The sequence below is a fragment of the Eublepharis macularius genome, chromosome 8 (assembly GCF_028583425.1).
Source record: "Eublepharis macularius isolate TG4126 chromosome 8, MPM_Emac_v1.0, whole genome shotgun sequence".
Taxonomy (NCBI): domain Eukaryota; kingdom Metazoa; phylum Chordata; class Lepidosauria; order Squamata; family Eublepharidae; genus Eublepharis; species Eublepharis macularius.
Genome location: NC_072797.1, coordinates 59512994 through 59533093, shown reverse-complemented (window position 1 = coordinate 59533093; position 20100 = coordinate 59512994). Strand labels below are relative to the sequence as shown.

Below are 20100 nucleotides of genomic sequence, written 5' to 3'. Positions count from 1 at the left end.
ACATAAGATTAATTACCTCTTTGTGATAATGGTGTATTTTAAGTATATAGTGCCCTTTGGATGGCAAAGGGCAAGTCAGTTTTTTGCAAATGATGCCAGGATTTGAACAATGAGCTTAAGATTCCAATTGGTTGTAGAGATGCAAGCCCTCATTTACAGCCAGTTTGCCTTAGAACACATGGCAAAAGTTTCTTTCTTGGAACACAGTCTCTCTTGGTACAGCAACATTTTAGTCCAGTAGCACCTTAAAGACCAACAAGATTTTCAGGGTATAAGCTCTTGAGAGTCAAAGCTTGTTCCTTAGTACAGAAGACACTTGGATGCTTTCATCGCATGCTAGTGTCACATTCTAGCATGAAGAAGAAATAAGCAGGTTATACAGATGAAGAGGTGTGACTTAGTAGATAGTGAATGTCATGCTTTGTAGTTGCCTTCATTAAGTTCTGTGCTACAAAATAAAAGGCATGTGATTTAGGGCACAGTGATGGTGATTAAAGGCAAATACTGTCCCAAATAGGGTTGCTGAGTCCATTTACTCTCCCATTGGGTTGTGGGGGGGATGGGGCCCGACACTAATCTCAGTCTTCCTCTTCGTGCATGTGTGAAGCCTGCTCATGCTCCCGGGCCTGCACAATGATGACACTCCTGGGAGTGACATTTTTGTGCTGCCCCAGGAGCACACCCTGGAGGCCTGTTCCCCTGCCTCTCCCCCACTGGCCAGGTGAGTAGTGGTGGGGGGGGGGCAGAGGGTGGGAGTGGGGGATCCCCTGCCCCCACTGGAGGAAATGGCAACCCTAGTCCTAAAACAAAATTTGGCACCCTTCTCAGTGATGTCCTCAACACCTCCCTTTACTTTGTCTTTTATAAGCAAATGGCTGCCATATACTTCTAAGGACTAAGTATAATGCTGCATAAGATACTAGTATTATGGTGGTGCAAGGCCTTCCCCATTATCTCTGTCACCAGGTTGCTTGTGGCTTGACCTCATCAACAAGGACCCATTGGGAGTACAGTGTGTTTCTTGCAAAAGTCCACTGTGTATGTGTGCAAACACACAGGGTTTCTGCATGTTCCACCCACACTGCCTGTTAAACCAGTAGGCTAAATATTCTAAAGATATATGTTAAGTAATTTATGAAGGCCTTTGACAACATTACTCTAAAAGTTTGTTGTAAATGTGGTTTGTATGAAACAGGAAGTCAGACTTCTCCTTTTTGTGAGTGTAGTTTCTGAGAAATAGAAGTGCTTTTGGCTGGCTGTGGAATTTAATGGTGCACACTTCACATGAAATGGTTAACCATTAAAGAGTTCAAGCAGATCATGAATTACGGTCACTTCAGTGGAATGTCTCTCAATTTCTCTTTTATCAGGATTATGCTAGCATATGGATATATTTCATAAAATTTTCAACTGCAGGTCATTTAAACCATCTTAATATTGAAACTTTCCTTCCTTAGCTTTCATCTGGGACAGGAGTTTGCCAGGACTCTTGGGAGGGACATGTGAAAATTGGCCATACCCAGTATTGAAGGAGGGATACTTGAGGACATTTAAGCCTGGAAGTGCATCACATCTTCCTAAGTCCCTTGCTGGAAACAGTTTACCTACCTACCCACCTACCTATCTATACTTTTGCTTGATGGGGCAGTGTGGGTGTGAGCTGGATGCTTCAGGGCATATTTTGTAAGGACAAAGAAGAGATGGGCTTGTTCCGAACGGCTCATGCAGCAGGGAGTGGAGGACCCCACATACCTCTGAACTGAAGGTACACCAAATGTGGCCACTGTTTTTTTGGTAGGTGCAGCTTGTTAGCTCCACTTTTCACCATGCCTTAACTGTGGGTCAGTGGGACCAGCAAGGTAGAAAATTACATTAGTAGGGTTGCCATGTCCCTCCTGGCAAAGAGTGGGAGGAGGGCATGGAGTGTGGCAGGTACTTACCTGTGTACTCACTCATGAGTGTTCTCATGGGCCCAGCCGATGACATCACTTCTGATGCAAGTAGGATTTCCAGTAGGGTTACCTGATCTTCTTATCTTCCTGGTGGGAAGGTGGGGGACCTGGCAGTCACCTCTGGGGAGTTCTTGTGAGCACGCTTTATGCATGCAAGCTCCTGACATGGTGCACTCCCGATGTGGCAAGATGATGTCTCTTCAGGGGAATGATGTCATCATATCTGTCGGCGGACATGCTCTAGCCCTTCACAGGGGCCCTGGGCATGCCTGCTGCTGGGCATGATGACATCACTCCCAGAAGTGATGTCATCGTGCCCATGGGGAGCATGCCTGCTGTGCACTGGCCCAGGAGGTTTATTGCCTCCCAGGCATCTTCCCTAGGGTCTTTTCCCCCCACCAGCTAGGTGATTGGTTGTAGGGGGAAGAGGCTGGAAGTGGGCCATTTCCTGCTCCCACTATGAGACTGGCAGCCCTAGTTGCCAGACTCCAGGTGGTGGCTGGAGATCTCCCAAAATTACAACTGATCTCTGTGCAACAGTGGTCAGTAAGTACCCCTGGAGAAAATGGCTGCTTTGGAGCATGGAGTGTATGACATTATACCCTGCTGAGGTCCCCTCAACCCAACCCCCTCTCTGTCCAGGTTCCATCCCCCAAGTCTCCAGGAAATTCCCAAACCAGATCTGACAGCCTCAGAAGTGATAGCTTCATGCTCATGCTGATTCTATAACACTTGTCTCAAACATGGTGTTTTTGCCATGTTTTGGTCCAAGTATTAACATATTGTCCCTGGCACAATGCCATCAGTTCCAGGTCACGCTGAAAGTGATGTTATTGGCTGGGGCTATGAGCGCATTCACACCAATTTCTCCCAACTTGCCTCTTTCCACCAATCAGCGGGCAATTGGTGTGCAGAGGCATAAATCTCTTGGTGATCACGTCTATGCATTAGGCTCCTTGGGCCAGGGAGCTGCATTCTAATAATTTTAGGACAATTTGTCCTGATGTCCTGAAAAAGGCAGCCACTAGTCTCTTTCCTCAAAAGTCTGTAATGTGGCAAGAGTTTGAATAGGCTACACTTCAGTTCTTTCAGTAAAGTTGTAGCTTTGTTAACCTCCTACAGCATGTGTCATGTGACCCTTCTGGGGTCCAGGGGCAATTAGCTGTTGTCTTTGTTAAGTGGTCTAAAGATATTTGGAAGAGTTGTAATGTTTAGCCATGTTCAATAGCCCCTTTTACAAAGGAATAGTTTTTTTAATGATCACATTCTATTTTAAAAAAGAATTGTACATACATTGTTCAATTGTTAAATACTCTGGACACATATGCCCGTACTTTCTCATTTCAGGCAAAAGTAATAGGAGTAAAAAATGATAGAAACTGAGAGTTCTGGATTAGTAGTTTTAAGAAGTTGCTTAGGCCCTCATACAGCCTTCTTACATATTGAACTCATTGCCTCTTGTTGCATTCTGGGAAACGATTGTCTGTGTGGATACTGGATTTTAAAAATATTTTTTAACCTGGTTTTAATTTACTTATTTTATTATTATTATTATTATTTCATATTTATACTTTACTGTTTTTAGCTGAAAAGTATGTTTTCAAGGCATGCACAATTAATTGGTGGAATTCACTGCCACAAGATAAGGTGATTGCCAGAGGCTTAAATGGCTTTTCAAAAGGAATTAGAAAAACACATGAAAGATCACTATGATAGCCACATGGAAATTCCGCATTCAGAGGCCGTATGTTATTGAATACTAATACTGGGCAACTTCAGTGGGTTGGATTATTGCATTTGTGTCCTTCTTGTGGATTTCATAGAATCATCTGGTTGGGCGTTTTGGAGCAGGGGGATATACAGAATTCACTTTTCAGCAGTTTTCTTATAATTTGGCTTGATTTTGTGTGTGTGTGTGTGGCATGGTGGCAGGGAGGTTTTAAAACAAACAAAAACATTCATAGTTAGACCTGCCCACTTGCTGTCTTACTTTATATCTTTTAAGAGTTGGCAGCACTGTAACACAAGGCCCTACCCATTGAGTATCAGGCTTTGGGATGCTGGTAACCTGGCAAATCTACGAGAAGCTTGTCTCATATTCTGTCCCAAAGGAGTATGACTTTTATCAGCATCTCTAAAATTAGGTCCCCATAAGACAGATGTTGCAAGCTGCTTTGAATCCCCATTGGAAGAAAACTGGGGTATAAATATCTAAAAAAATAAATGTCACCAGAATATTTGATAAGATAGTTAATCAAAAGATAGTAATCATGCTTGTTTTGTTCCATCAACTCAGTTTTGTATTCTGGACTCTTTATCATTATAATTGATTCCGTTAATTTACCTGTTCTATAAAATGAAGCATAAATAAGCCAGTACTAACTTAGACACCTAGAGTAGTACAGTTAATTCACATGTTCTGCATGTGATGCAGCTAAAAGCACATCTGAAAATGATGTGACAATTATTGCTTGAAGAAGGATTCCTTTGTCAATTCATGAATAATTTGTGTCACCTGCCATAAATCCCAAGCCCATCTCTGCATCCATTCCTCAGGCAGGGCCATTCCCCCCTCTTGTTGTACAGTTATGTATATACTATTTGTATACAAGAGAGATCAACATGACACTGATTCAGAGTCCACCTGGTTGTATGAATGTATATGTTGATGTGAGCAGAGGTGTGCATCTTCTTCTGGTTCCACTAATACATGTGACTGATTATGCACAATCAGAGATGGATTGAAGTCCTTGCGTTTATTTTCAGTGTTTTCACCCTGTTTTTCCCCAGTATTCCAAGTTGAATCTTTAAACTCATATTTAAATAGGAGCTTACTCATTTGATCCCCCTCATAATTCTGGAATATAGATTGTGTCCATCAGGCCTTCATGTGTAGGTCCCTATTTGATCCAGCACATATTTATCAGGCTTATTCAGGGACAGTGCAGGCAAATGCAGTCCTAATCTTTTGTCTTGAATATGCACATTTTCAGAAGGTTTTAGTAGCATGCCCAGAGAAACAATTTCCTAGCTAAAGTCGCTCACAACAATTTACTTAGTGCACAAATACAAATTGAAATCTACTTTGCAGTCAGCTAAATGGAATGAAGCACATTTAATGCAATGGAAAGCTTTTAGAACATTTGATGTATTGTCGAAGGCTTTCACGGCCGGAGAACGATGGCTGTTGTGGGTTTTCCGGGCTGTATTGCCGTGGTCTTGGCATTGTAGTTCCTGACGTTTCGCCAGCAGCTGTGGCTGGCATCTTCAGAGGTGTAGCACCAAAGGATGAATCAAACAACCAAGGAAAAACAGTCTCCTACAGGAAAAGTGTTTTTGCCATATATCAAAGGAATTACTGATCAGATGGGAAAGCTTATGAAAAAGCATAACCTTCAAGCAGTATTCAGACCCACCCGAAAAATACAACAGATGCTACGATCAGCAAAAGACAGTAGAGACCCCCTCACCTCTGCAGGAGTATACCGTATACCCTGCAGCTGTGGACAAGTTTACATCGGGACCACAAAGCGTAGCATCCAGACAAGAATAAAAGAACATGAAAGACACTGCAGACTTGGACAACCTGAAAAATCAGCAGTGGCTGAACATAGCCTAACTCAAACAGGGCACAGTATCTTATTCCAGGACACCAAAATACTGGACAACACTTCCAACTACTTGTCAGACTGCACAGGGAAGCCATTGAAATTCACAAGCATAAGCAAAACTTCAACAGGAAAGAAGAAACCTTAAGAATGAACAGAGCATGGTTTCCAGTTCTGAAAAACACCAGGCTAACAAAACATTCTATCCCCGACAATAGCCCTGCAGAGAAGATTAGCACATCAAGTACCAATCCATATGCAAAAGAACCTCCTCAGGATACAGTGAAGCCTCCCGCCATTAGCATTCCACACCCTAGGAAACTCTTGCAGGATGACTCAGCTCAACCTCACCCCTCCTGAGTAGATACAAATGACCTACATCTTTTCCACACTGTGACACTGAGAGATCTCTGTCTTTTGGTGCTACACCTCTGAAGATGCCAGCCACAGCTGCTGGCGAAACATCAGGAACTACAATGCCAAGACTACGGCAATACAGCCCGGAAAACCCACAACAGCCATTTTAGAACATTTGCTTACCAATTCTTTTCAAAACTTTGCAAGGACAGTTTGAGTAGCTGATGCTTAGTGACTTTGTATTGCTGTTTGTTTCCAGAGAATTTAGTGAAACTTAAAAAAAACCCTTTGCTATTTTAACAGTACTTTCACAACAAAACCAACAGTGCATGATGTACCTCCTCCTCCACCTTATCAGGAAGTATGATTAAGCGTCACTCTTGATCTGTTTTATAAATAGTACATAGACAATTTTATATTTTTACAAAAGATTAAGAATGACTTTTATCAGTATTGCCTCATGAGAAACCAAGGAATATATGAGGTGTTCTTGAAAGAATCAAAGCACTGAAGGAGAAAGTTAGTGTGGTTGGTTTTGTTTGAGGATTTTTAATCTTTGTGTGAATTTGACCCCATACAAAACACTGGAAATTTTGTAGTGATAGAAGCAAAACTGTACTCGTTTCTGGACACTGGAGGAAATTTATTTTGATCTTTTGCATGCTGAATCAGCTTTTGCATGCTGAATCAGCTTTCTTTGGGGTGAGGTTGGGGGCAGGGAGAGAGATGGCCAGTGTCTGCTTAGTTAGTGTTGTGGTTCATCCCAGGGAATTATTAAAGCAGAGACAGGTGGAAAGGGCACCAGAAATGGGCATCAGTTAGCAGGTGTGCTGTATGCATTGGAAAGCAAGGTTTTAAATAATCTTGTTTGTTTAATGTTTTTAAGTTTAAAACATTGCTTGTATAACTGATGTTTAGATTGTCCTGCTTAATTTTAAGTTTTCATGTTAAAGATTGTTGTAATGTCATGGAATACACACATTTATAATGCAGCTTCTATTGAAGTCAGTGGGCTTAGAAAGATGTAATTCTGGAAGCGCTGCACCACACTACAGCAAACATAAACTGATCTACTGAGAATACTACTCATCATGTCTACCCATTAGGGATGACCCCCTAGAAAGTGTTCTTTTGACTGCATTACAAGCACAATAGTAGAGTTGCCATTCCCCTGCCAGGGGAGAGGAATCCCCTGCCCCAAACCCCTCCCCCTTCATCATGATGTTAAATGATGTCATGTTCCAACATGGCAGATGGACATGGTAATAAGTACTCTGCTGCCCCCTACCCCTGATTTGACCTCTGGGGGATCTGGCATATCTATGTAATTAGAGTTTCCATTTGCCCATGGCAAACCCCTCAGCGATCGCCTGCTGCTGGCAGGCAACCTGGGAAAATGCGACAGGGTGTGCTCCCAGTGGGGTGCAATGACGTCCGTTCCCAAAGTGATGGCATCACACCAGCCGCAGGCGTGCTCCTGCACTTTGCTGGGGCCAATTTCTACCCCAACAGGCTGAATTGGCCTTGCAGATAGCATGAGAGTGTGCCTGTGGCTGGTGTGATGACACTACTTCCTGGAAGTGACATCATCGTGGCAGTGCCAGGAGTGCAGGCACCCAAAGCACACAGTTGAAGAAGACTCTCCTGGTATGTACCAGGTCCCTCCTGCTTCTACCGGGAGGGTATAGGTACCTGGCAACCCTATATATAATAGTGCTGTACCTAATTACTTAAGTGAAACCTATGAGCTTCCTTGTGCTAAAGGAAAGTGAAAGTGTAAAATTAGGGCACTTCATTGTAGTGAGGGGATCTAGATTCCTGTAACATGTAATGGAATTCTAAGCATGTTTACTCAGAAGCAAGTTCCTTTTTGTTCAGTGGAACTTTCTCCCAGGTAAGTGGGTTTAGAATTGCAGCATTGGAGACCATTAAAATGTATTACATGATGGCTGACTACCAGAAAACTGAAGCTGTCTGTGTAAATGAAACATAATCGGGTTCCAGCCATAATGGAATATTGTTTATAAAAGAGAAGGTCTATGTAAGGTTTCCACCTCTCTTTCTTTCTCCCCTCTTCTTCTTTTTATTGTTGGTTCTTATTACAAGTGGATTGTCAAGAAATTGTGTAAGCTGCTTATTCTTAGTGATTCTGGCAAATGCAACTGTAATCCTTTATTGCAAGTGGAGTTAATGAGGACTGGGAAGGATTACATAGTGGGGAAAGTTCCAGCTTGTTTGAATAGGTGCCCTACTGACAGAATTTCTTAATAGCTCTTCAATTAACCTGCAACTTGGAAAGCTGCCATTTGGGGTTTTAGAACAGATAGCTCCATCAAATGGTTAAATTGCAAGAACAGAATTCTGGTCAGTTCCAAGCAATATCCTGAACTGATAGTCTGGCTTTGCAGCCAGTCTGGGCAGATGGTGAAGTAGATACCTGGTAGTTACATTTCAGTAGGTGAGGGACATCTGCCAGTCAAAAGTCTAAGCAAGGCTAATGATAAGAGGTAGAATGAGACTTTAGCAGATCTCTTTTCACTGAGGAAAGAGTACAGAGCAGGCTTAGATACCTCCCTGGGACAGTGGCTATTCTCTCTTAATCCTCTCTATTTGGTTAGAGCATAATTCCCCCCTTCTCTGCTTGTGATTTACTTATCATGTATACTAACCTCTATCACTTTCTGTGTAATAATTTTCTTGGGTCCTACCATCTACATTTTTGACTCTTTCATAGTAGTAGCCACATATATGTCAAAAGTGATAGAAGATTGTTTTCTAGTCCTTGGATTGGCAACTCCTGTCATGTATGTTGAATAGCAGCACATTAGGCAGTGTTGCCCTGCATTAAGGGCTCATTCTCTGCCCAAGCAACTGAAGGAAGCCCCTGCAATGCTACCAGTGCCACTGCAACAAGAGGCGTGGCTTATACCTGTCATCATCTCCCAGATGTACACCATCACCAGCCAGGTCCAAGTCCTCATGCCTGTTACCAGAACTGCTCTATTTGAATGGGGAATTAGCTAGCAGTCTGGATTTTAGTGCGGATCTTTTAACCAATATATACCGGGGTCCCTCTCCAGACGCTCATGCAATAAAGAGGCGGACTAATTAACGATGCAACGTGTTTTACTAAATAATATGGCGTATGCTTGAACTAGCACACGCATACAAGGTTACACACAAGAACTAGGAAAAACAGAGTAGGAAAATAGAGACGGTTGCATTAGCGATGAGAGCGATGAAGTTGGGTATACTCACAATCTCGACGTGGAGCAAAGACGTAGCAGCGAGATGGGGTGGTCTAATGCCAGCACTAGATTCACAGGTAGAGTGACAGCAGGGAGTCTGGATAGGGATGGCATGCACACCATGTGGCCTGGGAGGCCAGCTTAAATACCCCAAAATGTACCCTGGGGCTGGTGCAGTTCCCAGTGGTTCTCATGGGTGAAACAAAGGTATTAATGGCTCTACAACTACCCTAGATGGGCCACTTTAGGAATCTGATTATATTATTGTGACACCTTGGGAAGAGGGGACAAAGGAGGGAGGGGGAGATCTGGGCGTGTTGAATGGATGTTCCAGCAAACTGGGCTTGTCCTGTCGTCATCATCTCTGGAATGCGGAGGCTGCTTTGAGATGCATTCCCTAAGTGCTTGGGATGGTCAGCACTTAGCTTCTTCTCCGGGGCGGCTATTAAGATATGCAGAGCAAGGCGAGGCTCGCCGCTGCGGACATGGTCTACTCGCTTCTCCGAAATGGCTTCTCTCAGAGGCTGTTCAGGCTGGTCTTCTGGCAGCCTGGGAACATGGTTGCTGGCTGGGCATGGCTGGGGCTTGCTAGCAGGCTGCCCGGTAGCGAGGGCAAGCTGGGTGACCGGCCCGCGGGAGGCTCCCGGCAGGAACTGGCCAGGGGGTGCCTGGTCAGGCTCGCTGGAGGTCTCCCTGGCTGGCACCTGTCTGCTAAAAGCATGGCTTAGGCCCAGGTGAGGCAGGCTTCCATGGAGGCAGGGAACAGCAGGTACGACACAGTCCATAGCAGAGATAGGAGCAGCCCGGTGTAGATCATCCGTAGCAACGAAGCGTAGGCAGGAAACAGACACGTGTAGTAGAGTCCAGACATGCAGGAAAGTCAGGATAGAGGCATGGGCATTGCTGCCCAGAAAGAGAGTCTTTAGTGTAGCTTTAGTCCATAGCTTTAGTCCATAGTAGAGACAGGAATAGGCATAGTCCATTGCAGATAACGATGTAGGCAGGAGACAGACATGTGTAGTAGAGTTCACACATGTAGGGTCATCAGGAAACAGGTCTTTAGTGTGTCTTTAAACAGCAATGCAGGAAACTGACACAGTTCATTGCAGGCCTTAGAGCAGGAGAGGGGGGCTCCTTGGCAACATGCCCTTGAGGTGCTGGTAGTGCCTCCTTGGCCAGCTCGCTCCCAGTCTCAATACAACCATTGTGTCTCCTGTGCTGTTGTTCGTTGGCACACCCACATCTTCACTTGGGCCAAAAAGATCACCCACTCCTTCTCTAGCTTCTGACACTTCTTGGTGGAGGGAATGGTGTCATCTTATCCCCAGATTGCCAATCTCATGCAGATTTATTATGTCCTCCATCAAAGAAAGATGACATAAGTAGAACCTTTGTGTGATCATCAGTTTTTGACCACCCGCAGCAGTCGGGATACCCAGGATGTGAATAGTGTGTTTGCAGGCACTTTTGCAGTCCAGAATAGTTTGGGCTCAAATAGCAACAGATTCCTGGCTCTAATGGAGGGGAAAGAGGCAACTGAGACTCCCATGGTTGCTTGGTAAATGGTCTTCATCTAACATAGGAACTATATCTCCTGCAGTGCCATCTATGGACTTCAATGGGCTTGAAAGGTTTGAATAGAGTCACCAGGTCCCCATAACCTTACCTTCTTGACTGTGTGAGCTCCTGGTAGGGGCGATAATGTCACTTCCATCACTTGAACCCTGTGAAGGGCAGGAGCATGCCCACCACTGGGCATGATGACATCAGTTCTGGAAGTGATATCATTGCACCTGTGGGGAGCATGCTTGCTGTGCTCTGGCCAAGGAGGATTCTTGCCTCCTGGGCCCGTTTCTCAGGCAGAGGCTGGGAACGGGTGATACCCTGCCCCCACTGGGAGACCTGGGCCGTCGTCACACGGGCATCTCTTCCGTTAAATTTACAGCATATAGCGTCCTACCTGTTATCGGCACAGTAACGTTTCTTTGGGTCACCTAACGGCTCTTCGCGCCACCAGCTGTCCACACCGAAGCACTCTGTTCTGTTCTCTCTAAACGCGCAGAAGCAGCTCCCCCCCCCCTTTTTTTATTATTCTGGCATTTAATTCCGCTATAACGGAATAACAGCATATAAACATTCTGTTAGAGCAAAACATTACGACCCTTTTGTTTTTCCAACTTTGAAATTATATAAATAGCCCTTTGCCCACAGAAAACTCCCTGTCTGACGTGATCCCTATCGCTGAAGACTCTGCCATGGCGATTGAATCATTTTTACTTCAGCAGAAAGTTTTCATTGTGTTATGTCGTTATGGCGTTATAAGGACATAATAAAATAAAAAAAGGGGAGTCGCAGGAAGAAATGGATTCTGGGATTGAAGGGAGGGCATAGGACGTTGCGAGGCGAAATACATCGATGTGAGGCATTCACACTGAGGCGCAAAATATCGCAACTATCAAGCAAAAAACAGCAATGAGGAAATCGCATCAGTGTTGGAATAAGGTGGGTGTTTGCCGGGAAATAGCGCCATTTTAGCGCTAAAAAAAAGCCCGTGTGATGACGGCCCTGGCAGGCCTAGCTATGAGTCTGCTTAGGATGGCATTGTTAGTCTCAAAGGACCTGTTCATAGTTTTTAATATGAATCAGAGATAGGAAGAATCTGTGCTGTTAAAATGGAACATATTACCAAAGTCAAACCTTTTGTTCCAAATGTTGCCAATCCATAAAGATGAGAAGGTTTTTTTTAAATGGTAGAAAAGTATGAATGATTTTGTATGGAATGGGAAGAAACCATGAATAAGATTTAAAATATTACAAGATGAAAAAAGCCAAGGTGGGTTGGTGGTACAAAATATTAAACTGTACTGCCAAGCAGCAGCTTGTTTGGATATCAGAATGGATTATTAATACAAACAGAAGAAATATAAAACTGGAGATAATTGGCACCAAAGAAGGAATTCATAACTATTTATGGATCAAGAAATCATTAAAAACTATTCAAAGACAAGATGATACTCATAATTTGAGCAATGATACTAATATTTTGAGCAATGGACTATTAATAATATAGTTTCAACGTAGAAATAGATTAAGTCCACCAACTTCACCATTGATATCACCAACAGATGCCTGTTATGATACTACCATAAGAAATAAAACTGATTATGTAAATTATGAACTTATGATGGATAAACAAGGAAAAATAAAAACATGGCAAGAAATTCAAGCTCAAGGAAGAAACATTTCATGGCTGATGTGTTATCAAATGGTTTCTATCCCTTCCTTTGTAACCCCAAGAACAGAGTACTGCAAGCAGCTCTATGTGGGCTGCCTTTGAAGATCCTTTTGAAACTATAACTGGCATTGAATGAATCAGCCTGGATCTTTATCAGCTTTGGGGAGATGATAAAAACATATTTCAGCTGTCCTTGGACAACTGCACTGGCTGATTTCCAGGACAAATTTGATTATAACCCATAAAACCCTAATGCTAGTTATAAGTTATCTATAAATGCTGTACTCTGAATATCCTAGGGAACACCCATATACACGTATGCATCATCTTTAACTATTAGAAGAGGGCCTGCTTAGAATTCTCCCGGCTGTCCTGCCGTCATGGCTCCCTCCGGAGGGGCAGGCGGGCTCACCTGGCCATTCTGCAGCGGTGGCACCTTTAGGAGGAATGGGTGGGCTTGCCTGGCCATCCCGCTGCCACGGCTCCCTCTGGAGGCCACATTGGCCTTCCTGCTGCTGTGCTAGGCCTTTCCAGGCCTGTGAAGACCCCAAGGAGGCAGCAGGGAGGCAAACCATTTTGCCCTCACTCGGTTCTTATCCCCGCACACTATGCATGATCAGACAGGCTCTTTTCTCAAGTTCAGTGTGCATGCCTTCAATTAAGTTTCCCTACATGAGCAGACTGTAGCCCTCTACACATGGCATACACATCGAAATCAATGCATGTAGAGGTGGAGTGGGCATAAGTGTGCTGGTGCTCACCTGTTCACCAACCCTCACATGTTCACCAGCTTGTGCAGCATGTATTCTACATGTGTAGGTCCTCCCCCCCCCACAACATTCCTGATCAACAGGATGGAGCATATGTGTGTATACTTCCTACATGCATAGACTCCATGTACACAAGCCAGTAGCCACATGTAAATAGAAGGAAAATATGCTTGTGCTTGCTTCCCTGGCATCTGTTGATTCAGGGCACATTATGTCATGTGTTAAGGGGCTCTTATGTGTCTATGTCATTCTCATACAGAATGCACAATATAGACCTTGGACTTTCAGAGTTCCAATCCTTAGATAGAAAACGGGAATGATATACATTCAGACATTCTCATAAAAACTGTATACACATACAGCATGAAGAAGTAACAGTTTCTGCATATATGCATTAGAAAATTTTTATAAACCACAGGAAAAACAGACAGTTATGTATCTGGTATGAGGCACAAGTATAAGGCTTTTCCAAACTGCACTCGAGTGTGATCAAGAAACAGAATGGATTCAGTTCTCCTTGATCTGCATGTACTTTAAGACATAGTAAATAACTTGTAATGATTGCAGCCTTCCCACCGACTCCTGGCAATATATGTACTCTCCTTCTGGCCTTTGCCCAACTCATGAAAAGCATATCATCAGCAGGTATAAAGCTTATATTTATTAGTTTAATTCTTATGACTAAATTATGCATTTGAAAACAATATAATGAACTATATCAACTGTGGTTATGAATGATTGATAAAGAGGCTTATATCTGCTCAAATAAATAATATGGTTTTTCTAAAGGATTACGTTTTCTGATATTGATAGATTTAACACTCCCTTCTGTGGTCATTGTGAGGATGAACTTATTAATATGCATTCCAGATCTATATGTTGACTGACCCAGAAGTATGTACAACAGTGTTTCATGGAGCTTTCTCCCACATAAGAGTGCATAGAATTTCAAATTAGGAAAATGTTCTTATTTCAAGAAGGACTATGTATGACATGAAAGCTTGCCTTCAATATTTTATCATTAGTGGGGCCAATGACAATATTGCCTTGGCTGCTCTGTATTGCTTTTTTTTTTTCTTGTTACGTGGCATGAACATAGCTTTCAGTCCTTATTTAAATTGTCTTCTTGAAGTTCATTTAGATTCTGATGAAAGTTAAAATATTCCAGCATGAAAACAAAACGTTCTGCATATAGTGATGTTTATGTAATTTTATTGTCACCTTCTCTTTCTATCCTGGGGACAGTGTTTATAAGGCTCTTGAGACGTATTATCCCAAAGAGGATTCTCCTCAGCTTGGATCAATTTCCCCCGTGCTGAGGAGCATTCTCTTTGGGATCATGCATCTCAAGAACCTTAGCTTAGAAGCTGTTTAGTAACATCTTTCACTTTAAGAGTTATGGTTTTATTATCGTTCAAATAACTGGGGTCAATGGTGGTGGGAGGAGGTATTGATACAGAGGCCTGTTCCTTCCTGTTGTCTCTCCTACGCTTAACAGGCTGGCTTCATAAATGTCATCGGTAGCAAGTGTTGATAGCTGCAGCAGCCTATGCTGGGGTTCTTCAGCCTCCAGATAATCTGTCTCAAAATAACTCTGTGGAGAGAAGCATCAAGGGCTTTCTCTGCAAACTAGCTGATACCTCATGGTTCTGCTAAAGTTGGGTCATGACTGCTGCAAGGTTCTTGGGCCTGAAGACAAAGAGTCCAGGAAAGCAGTAGTGGTTGCCTCATCGGAACTACTCTATGACTTTTCTACTCAACTTACAATCAGTCTAGTGGCAGCAGCTTTTGTCTGTGTCTGCTCTTTCCACAGGGACTGAGAATATCTTCCTAGTGCTGCAGGAAACCCTAATGACAGAATTTTCTAAGAATTAATGTGGTATTTAGGGACTTTGATTAGGGAACTGGAGTGACAACAAGCCAGCCTGCTCCCTGTCTGTGTAACTTTTATGAATTTCCCTCTTCCCCCATGGTGTCTTAGAGCCAAGCTACAAGTGACGAATGACACTTAAACGACACTTAAATGGCAAGTGAACAGACTCACATGTATTCCTCCCTGTTTACTTGCGCTCCACTTGATCACGTAGTGTTCACTTGCGCTCCACGTAGTGATCAAGTAGAGCACAAGTGGAGTGCAAGTGAACAGGGAGGAATACACGTGAGTCTGTTCACTTGCCGTTCAAGTGTCATTTGTCACTTGTAGCTTGGCCCTTAGTTAGAAACGGTTTCCACAGAACAGCATCCTTTTGTGAATACTCCTGGGAGGAATCAGTAATTTATCTCCTATTATACAAAAGCCAGTCCTGTGAATATTGTGCACAGATCTCCGCAGCCAGTGCCTCTTGTGGCTTCTAGGGCTTAGCGGGGGGGCACTTATGGATTACACTGTGTTTTACACTGAATTTCTTTACTACTTTGTTTTGAATTTTGTGTCGGACTTGGTGGTGGTAAATTTTGTTTGTTGAAACTTTCTTTTAGACACCTGCCCAGTAACTAATAGTCAGTTTTACAATGCCACCTGCACTCCTGGCTCAAAGTCTTCACTCTCCAACTACCTCTATGTTTTCATCCTGGGACAGCTGATATTGGGAGCAGGTGGAACTCCTCTTTACACACTGGGAACAGCATTCATTGATGACAGTGTCCCTAAACACAAAGCTTCAGTCTATATTGGTAAGTTTAGTTCAGCTGTATTAAAATTGCCATTGCTATTTTATGAAAGTCTGAGTGCAGCATCTCTTGTGGTTTGTTTACCAAACGGTAACATTCTGGTGCTTAGTGGGTCTGCACCTGGGTAATTTGGAATGGGGCACTTTAACTGTTATTGCTTGTTTGAACATTTAAGCATTCATTATGTTATTGGTTGTATAGGGTTGTTACAAGTGGGGACCTGCAAGAACTTGCAGGGGGCATCTCATTTTCCCCTCCCTCACCGTGTCCTCTTTCCCCTCCTTGTCCCCCTTACAGCCTCTGCCCCTTTTCCTGCTTCCTTCTCTCCTTTCCACCCAACTTTGACTGCCCACTGTAGCCTCTCCTCTATGGCCAGGGGCGTGGTGCTGGCTGATCTAGACCAAGTTGCATGGCTGCAACAACTTGCAGGGAGTAATTCACTTTTCCCTGTATGCCCTTCCCCACACTATTTCCTCTTTTCTGCCTCCTTGCAGCCTCCATATGCTCACCTTTTCCTATAACCTTCTCTCCTTCAAACCCAATAAGTAACTTACCTTTCATCTCCCCCCCTTCCATCTTCATATATATTTATTAGTTATTATTATATATAATATATATATTATTCATATATATTTATTAATATATCATATATATTTTACTTCATTTATATAATTCCTTTCTCCAAAGGGGACCCAAAGCAGTTTAAGACATTCTTCTTACCTCCCTATTATCCTCACAATGACCCTGAGAGGTAGGTTAGACTACGAATGTCTGACTGGTTTAACTTCACCCAATGAACTTCCACAGCAAAGTAAAGATTCGAACCTGGGTCTTCTGCATCCTACTCTGAAACTCTAACCATTGCACAACACTGCTTTTTCTGGGGGGAGGCTGCTGTTGAATAGTAGCAAGCAACCAGGCCTGGGTGAGTCATGCAAGTCATGTGGTATCAAGTCGCCAGGGATGCTTCCGGTTCTGGCCCCCATGAGTCTTCCCTCAAAGGCCAAAACAACCCTGGAAGGGCCCTCCCCTCCCCCTCCCCTTGCCTTTTACTGACAGAAACCAAGCCTGGAATAGCCTAAACTACTATTGCTGTCTATCAACAGCCACTGAGGGCATCTGGTTAAAACTACAGGCACTTCTTTTTCATTTTCATTTTTTTAAAATCTACCTATATATATATATATATATATATATATATATATTAGATTTCAGATTTTTCTGCAAAACGAGGTCATTTTTCAGATGTGTAGGAAGATCTGCCTTGTTTATTCAGGGCTCTAATATCTGGATTTAAGTATCCTCAGGTCTTTGCCACTTGGCATGTAAGATTATTATTGACTGTGTCACCTGTGTACAATAATTGCTATATTTCAGATGGTCCAGATCAGGCAAAAGGCTCCCAAAGCTCTGTTTCTGCCAAGATGGTGATGGCTACCTTATTAGTTATACAGGCTCAAGTTCGTTAGTGGATTGGTTCAGATGTAATGTCCAAGCATTAAGGCCACATGCTTCTTCCTTATTCTCTCCATCTCACTTGGCTGTCCTGCTCTCTGCGGGGCACCACTAGAAGTCAGTTTTCTGTTTCAGACGGAGCCTTCAGTGGGTGGAGAGCTATAAATGTCTTGCTTGATATTCATGCTCAGTATCTACATAGTGCTGAGGAAGCCTCAGATGCTGAAATGGTTCAATTGCAGCACCATTTCAAACAGCCTGATGTTCATACTGCTCCCTCCTCAGCTTTCCTCTCCTGCATTGTGAGTCCCCCTCTTCTGATGCAGAGGCAAACCACAGCTTCATACAAACAGTCGTGATTGGTGCTGGCCCTCCAAACCAAAAGTACAAGCCAAGTGAGATAGAGAGAACAAGGAGGAAGCATGTGACCTTAATGCTTGGACATTACATCTGAACCAATCCACTAACTAACTTGAGCCTGTATAACCAACAAGGTAGCCATCACCACCTTAGCAGATAGTGTGTCACGGGCTGGGCCAGCCCAAGCAGGGTGGTGCAGGTCCAAACCTTGATACCAAGTCCAGAGGGAGTTTCAGGAGCCAAAAGCCAAGTCAAAGCAGTGGTCAGAGCACAAGCTAATGCCAGAGTTGAGTCCAGAGTCCAAGAGCAAGGTCAGGCACAGTCCAAGGTCAGTTACCGGTAGTGTCAGGTCCAACAGTAGGCACGGGCAAGGTTCACAGAGCATGGAGTGGTTGCAGGCAGTAGAGACATTGCTTCCACACCTGGCTGTTGCTCCTGACTGGCTTTTATAGCCAGGCATGGTTTTCAGCCAGCTGCTGGGGCTCTATCCTGAAGCTACTCATCATCACTCTCCAGCAGCTGGCGTTGGCTCAGGAGACGAGCACTGCGCCGTCTCTCTTGCAGCTCCAGTCTCTGGCGCTGTCTGCGGCGTTCTCTGGGTGTGGGTGAACCTGGGGGGGTGGAAGCCTCTGGCTGGGCTTCCCCTGTGGTGCTGGCAGTCCCTGACTGAGCTTCCCCTGTGGAAGTCCCTGGCTGCACTTCCCCTGTGGTGCTGGGGCTGGAGAGTACTGATGGCTCTGCTTCAGCTGCTGGCTGTAGGCTCCAATTAGCCAACAGCTGTGGCTCCTGATTACCAGCCTCTGCTGAGTCAGGGCTGGCTGCATGGAGCTCCTCTTCTCCTGAGGAGTCCTGGATGGCTACACGAAGCCCCTCTCCTCCTGAGGAGGAGTCCTCGCTCTCACTGAGCCCAGGCTGGGCCATGACATAGTGCTTCCTCAGCACTATGTAGATATTGAGCATGAACATCAAGCATGACAACCATTTATAGCTCTCCACCCACTGAAGTCTCTGTCTGAAACAGAAAACTGACTTCTAGTGGTGGCCCACAGAGAGCAGGACAGTTGGAGGAACCAGGGCTCATTTTGAGGTGGAACACGCAGGAACACAGTTCCGGCAGTTCCCCAAAGAGGTCACATGTCAGGTGGCCCTGCCCACCTGACTCTCAGTCATTTGGGCCCATTTTGGCCTGGATTGGGGCTGAAACAGCCCGGATCGGGCCTCTGACGGGTGGTGGATCACTCTCCCACTCAGCAGCAGCCCAATCCTGACCATTTTGGGCCCCTTTTTGGCCCAGAATGGCCAGAATTGGACCCGAAACAGCCAGGATAGGTGATGTCAGGGAGTGTGGCATATGCAAATCAGTTATACTAATGACACGCTTCTGGTGATGTCAAGGAGTGCTAATGAGATATGCTAATGAGTTCCTCCAGCTCTTTTTCTATGAAATGACCCCTGGGAGGAACTATTGCTGCATGTGGGATTGGAACGGCCACTGCTACTCTCTTGTACAGTACGCTCTCTTGCCCTCTCAAGGTTCTTAGAATGGGTGTTGGAGTTTTGGCGTTAGGACCTGGCAACCATACTCTCATTCACTAACAACTCACGTCATCCTGCTTTCCAAATCTATAGCAGAAAGTTCCAAACTGCTTTATGACCCTGAGCAGATCTCCTGGGGAAATCCATCTGCATAACCAGTTTCTGGGTTTCCTCTCCTCCTCCTCAGATGTGGAGCATATTTGGACGTGCATTAGCTTCTATGTCTGAGAGGGGTGATGGTGTACTGTGGCTGAGTGAGAAGCACCTGTGGATTTGGATGGGCAGAAACCACAGTTTCTCTATGCAGAGCTCTGATACCTCACAGAAGGCAGTTTCTCTGGGCTGCTTTCAAAGCGGTGAAGATTTTTGTTGCTTTTCAGTCTCTTATAAATGTTAACATTGTTTACTGTTGCTTTTCTTTGTGAAATCTGAGTGACATTAATGTGAATTTTGGCTTATCAGCTACAGATACATTTAAGATTTGAAATGCAAGCTCTCTCCCCCCCTCCTACAGGAATTGGCTATTCCATGTCCTTGCTGGGTCCTGCTGTTGGCTATGTGTTAGGAGGACAGTTGCTTAATATCTATGTTGATTTCAACCAGCAAGTAAGGCAAGGCAGTTTATTTTTTTGCACTCATATTACTAACAATCCCATTTTTCTAAAAAGTATTAAGCCCTTTATTTCATCAATTAATGGGTATTCAGTGGGTGAAGAAGTGAGAAATAATTTCTTTGTCTGATGTTGATCTGGGTTTGGGAGATCTGAGAAGCCATGGACTTGTCTGGTCTTGAATCAAACCACAGTTTCTAAGACGTTGGGCCAAGCTACACATGACGAATGACACTTGAACGGCAAGTGGATTGAGTGGAGGGCAAGTGAACAGGGAGAAATACACTTGCCGTTCAAG

At 44.1% G+C, this 20100-nt stretch overlaps 1 protein-coding gene across 1 annotated transcript in view; it reads left to right on the top strand.

Annotated features, from left to right (window-relative positions):
* Positions 1 to 20100, top strand: part of SLCO4C1 (solute carrier organic anion transporter family member 4C1) — a 51134-nt gene that overhangs the window by 6148 nt on the left and 24886 nt on the right. The window contains exons 3-4 of the mRNA XM_054986775.1: positions 15649 to 15843; positions 19706 to 19802. Coding sequence (XP_054842750.1) covers positions 15649 to 15843; positions 19706 to 19802 — 292 coding nt within the window. The remainder of the gene's footprint in view (positions 1 to 15648; positions 15844 to 19705; positions 19803 to 20100) is intronic.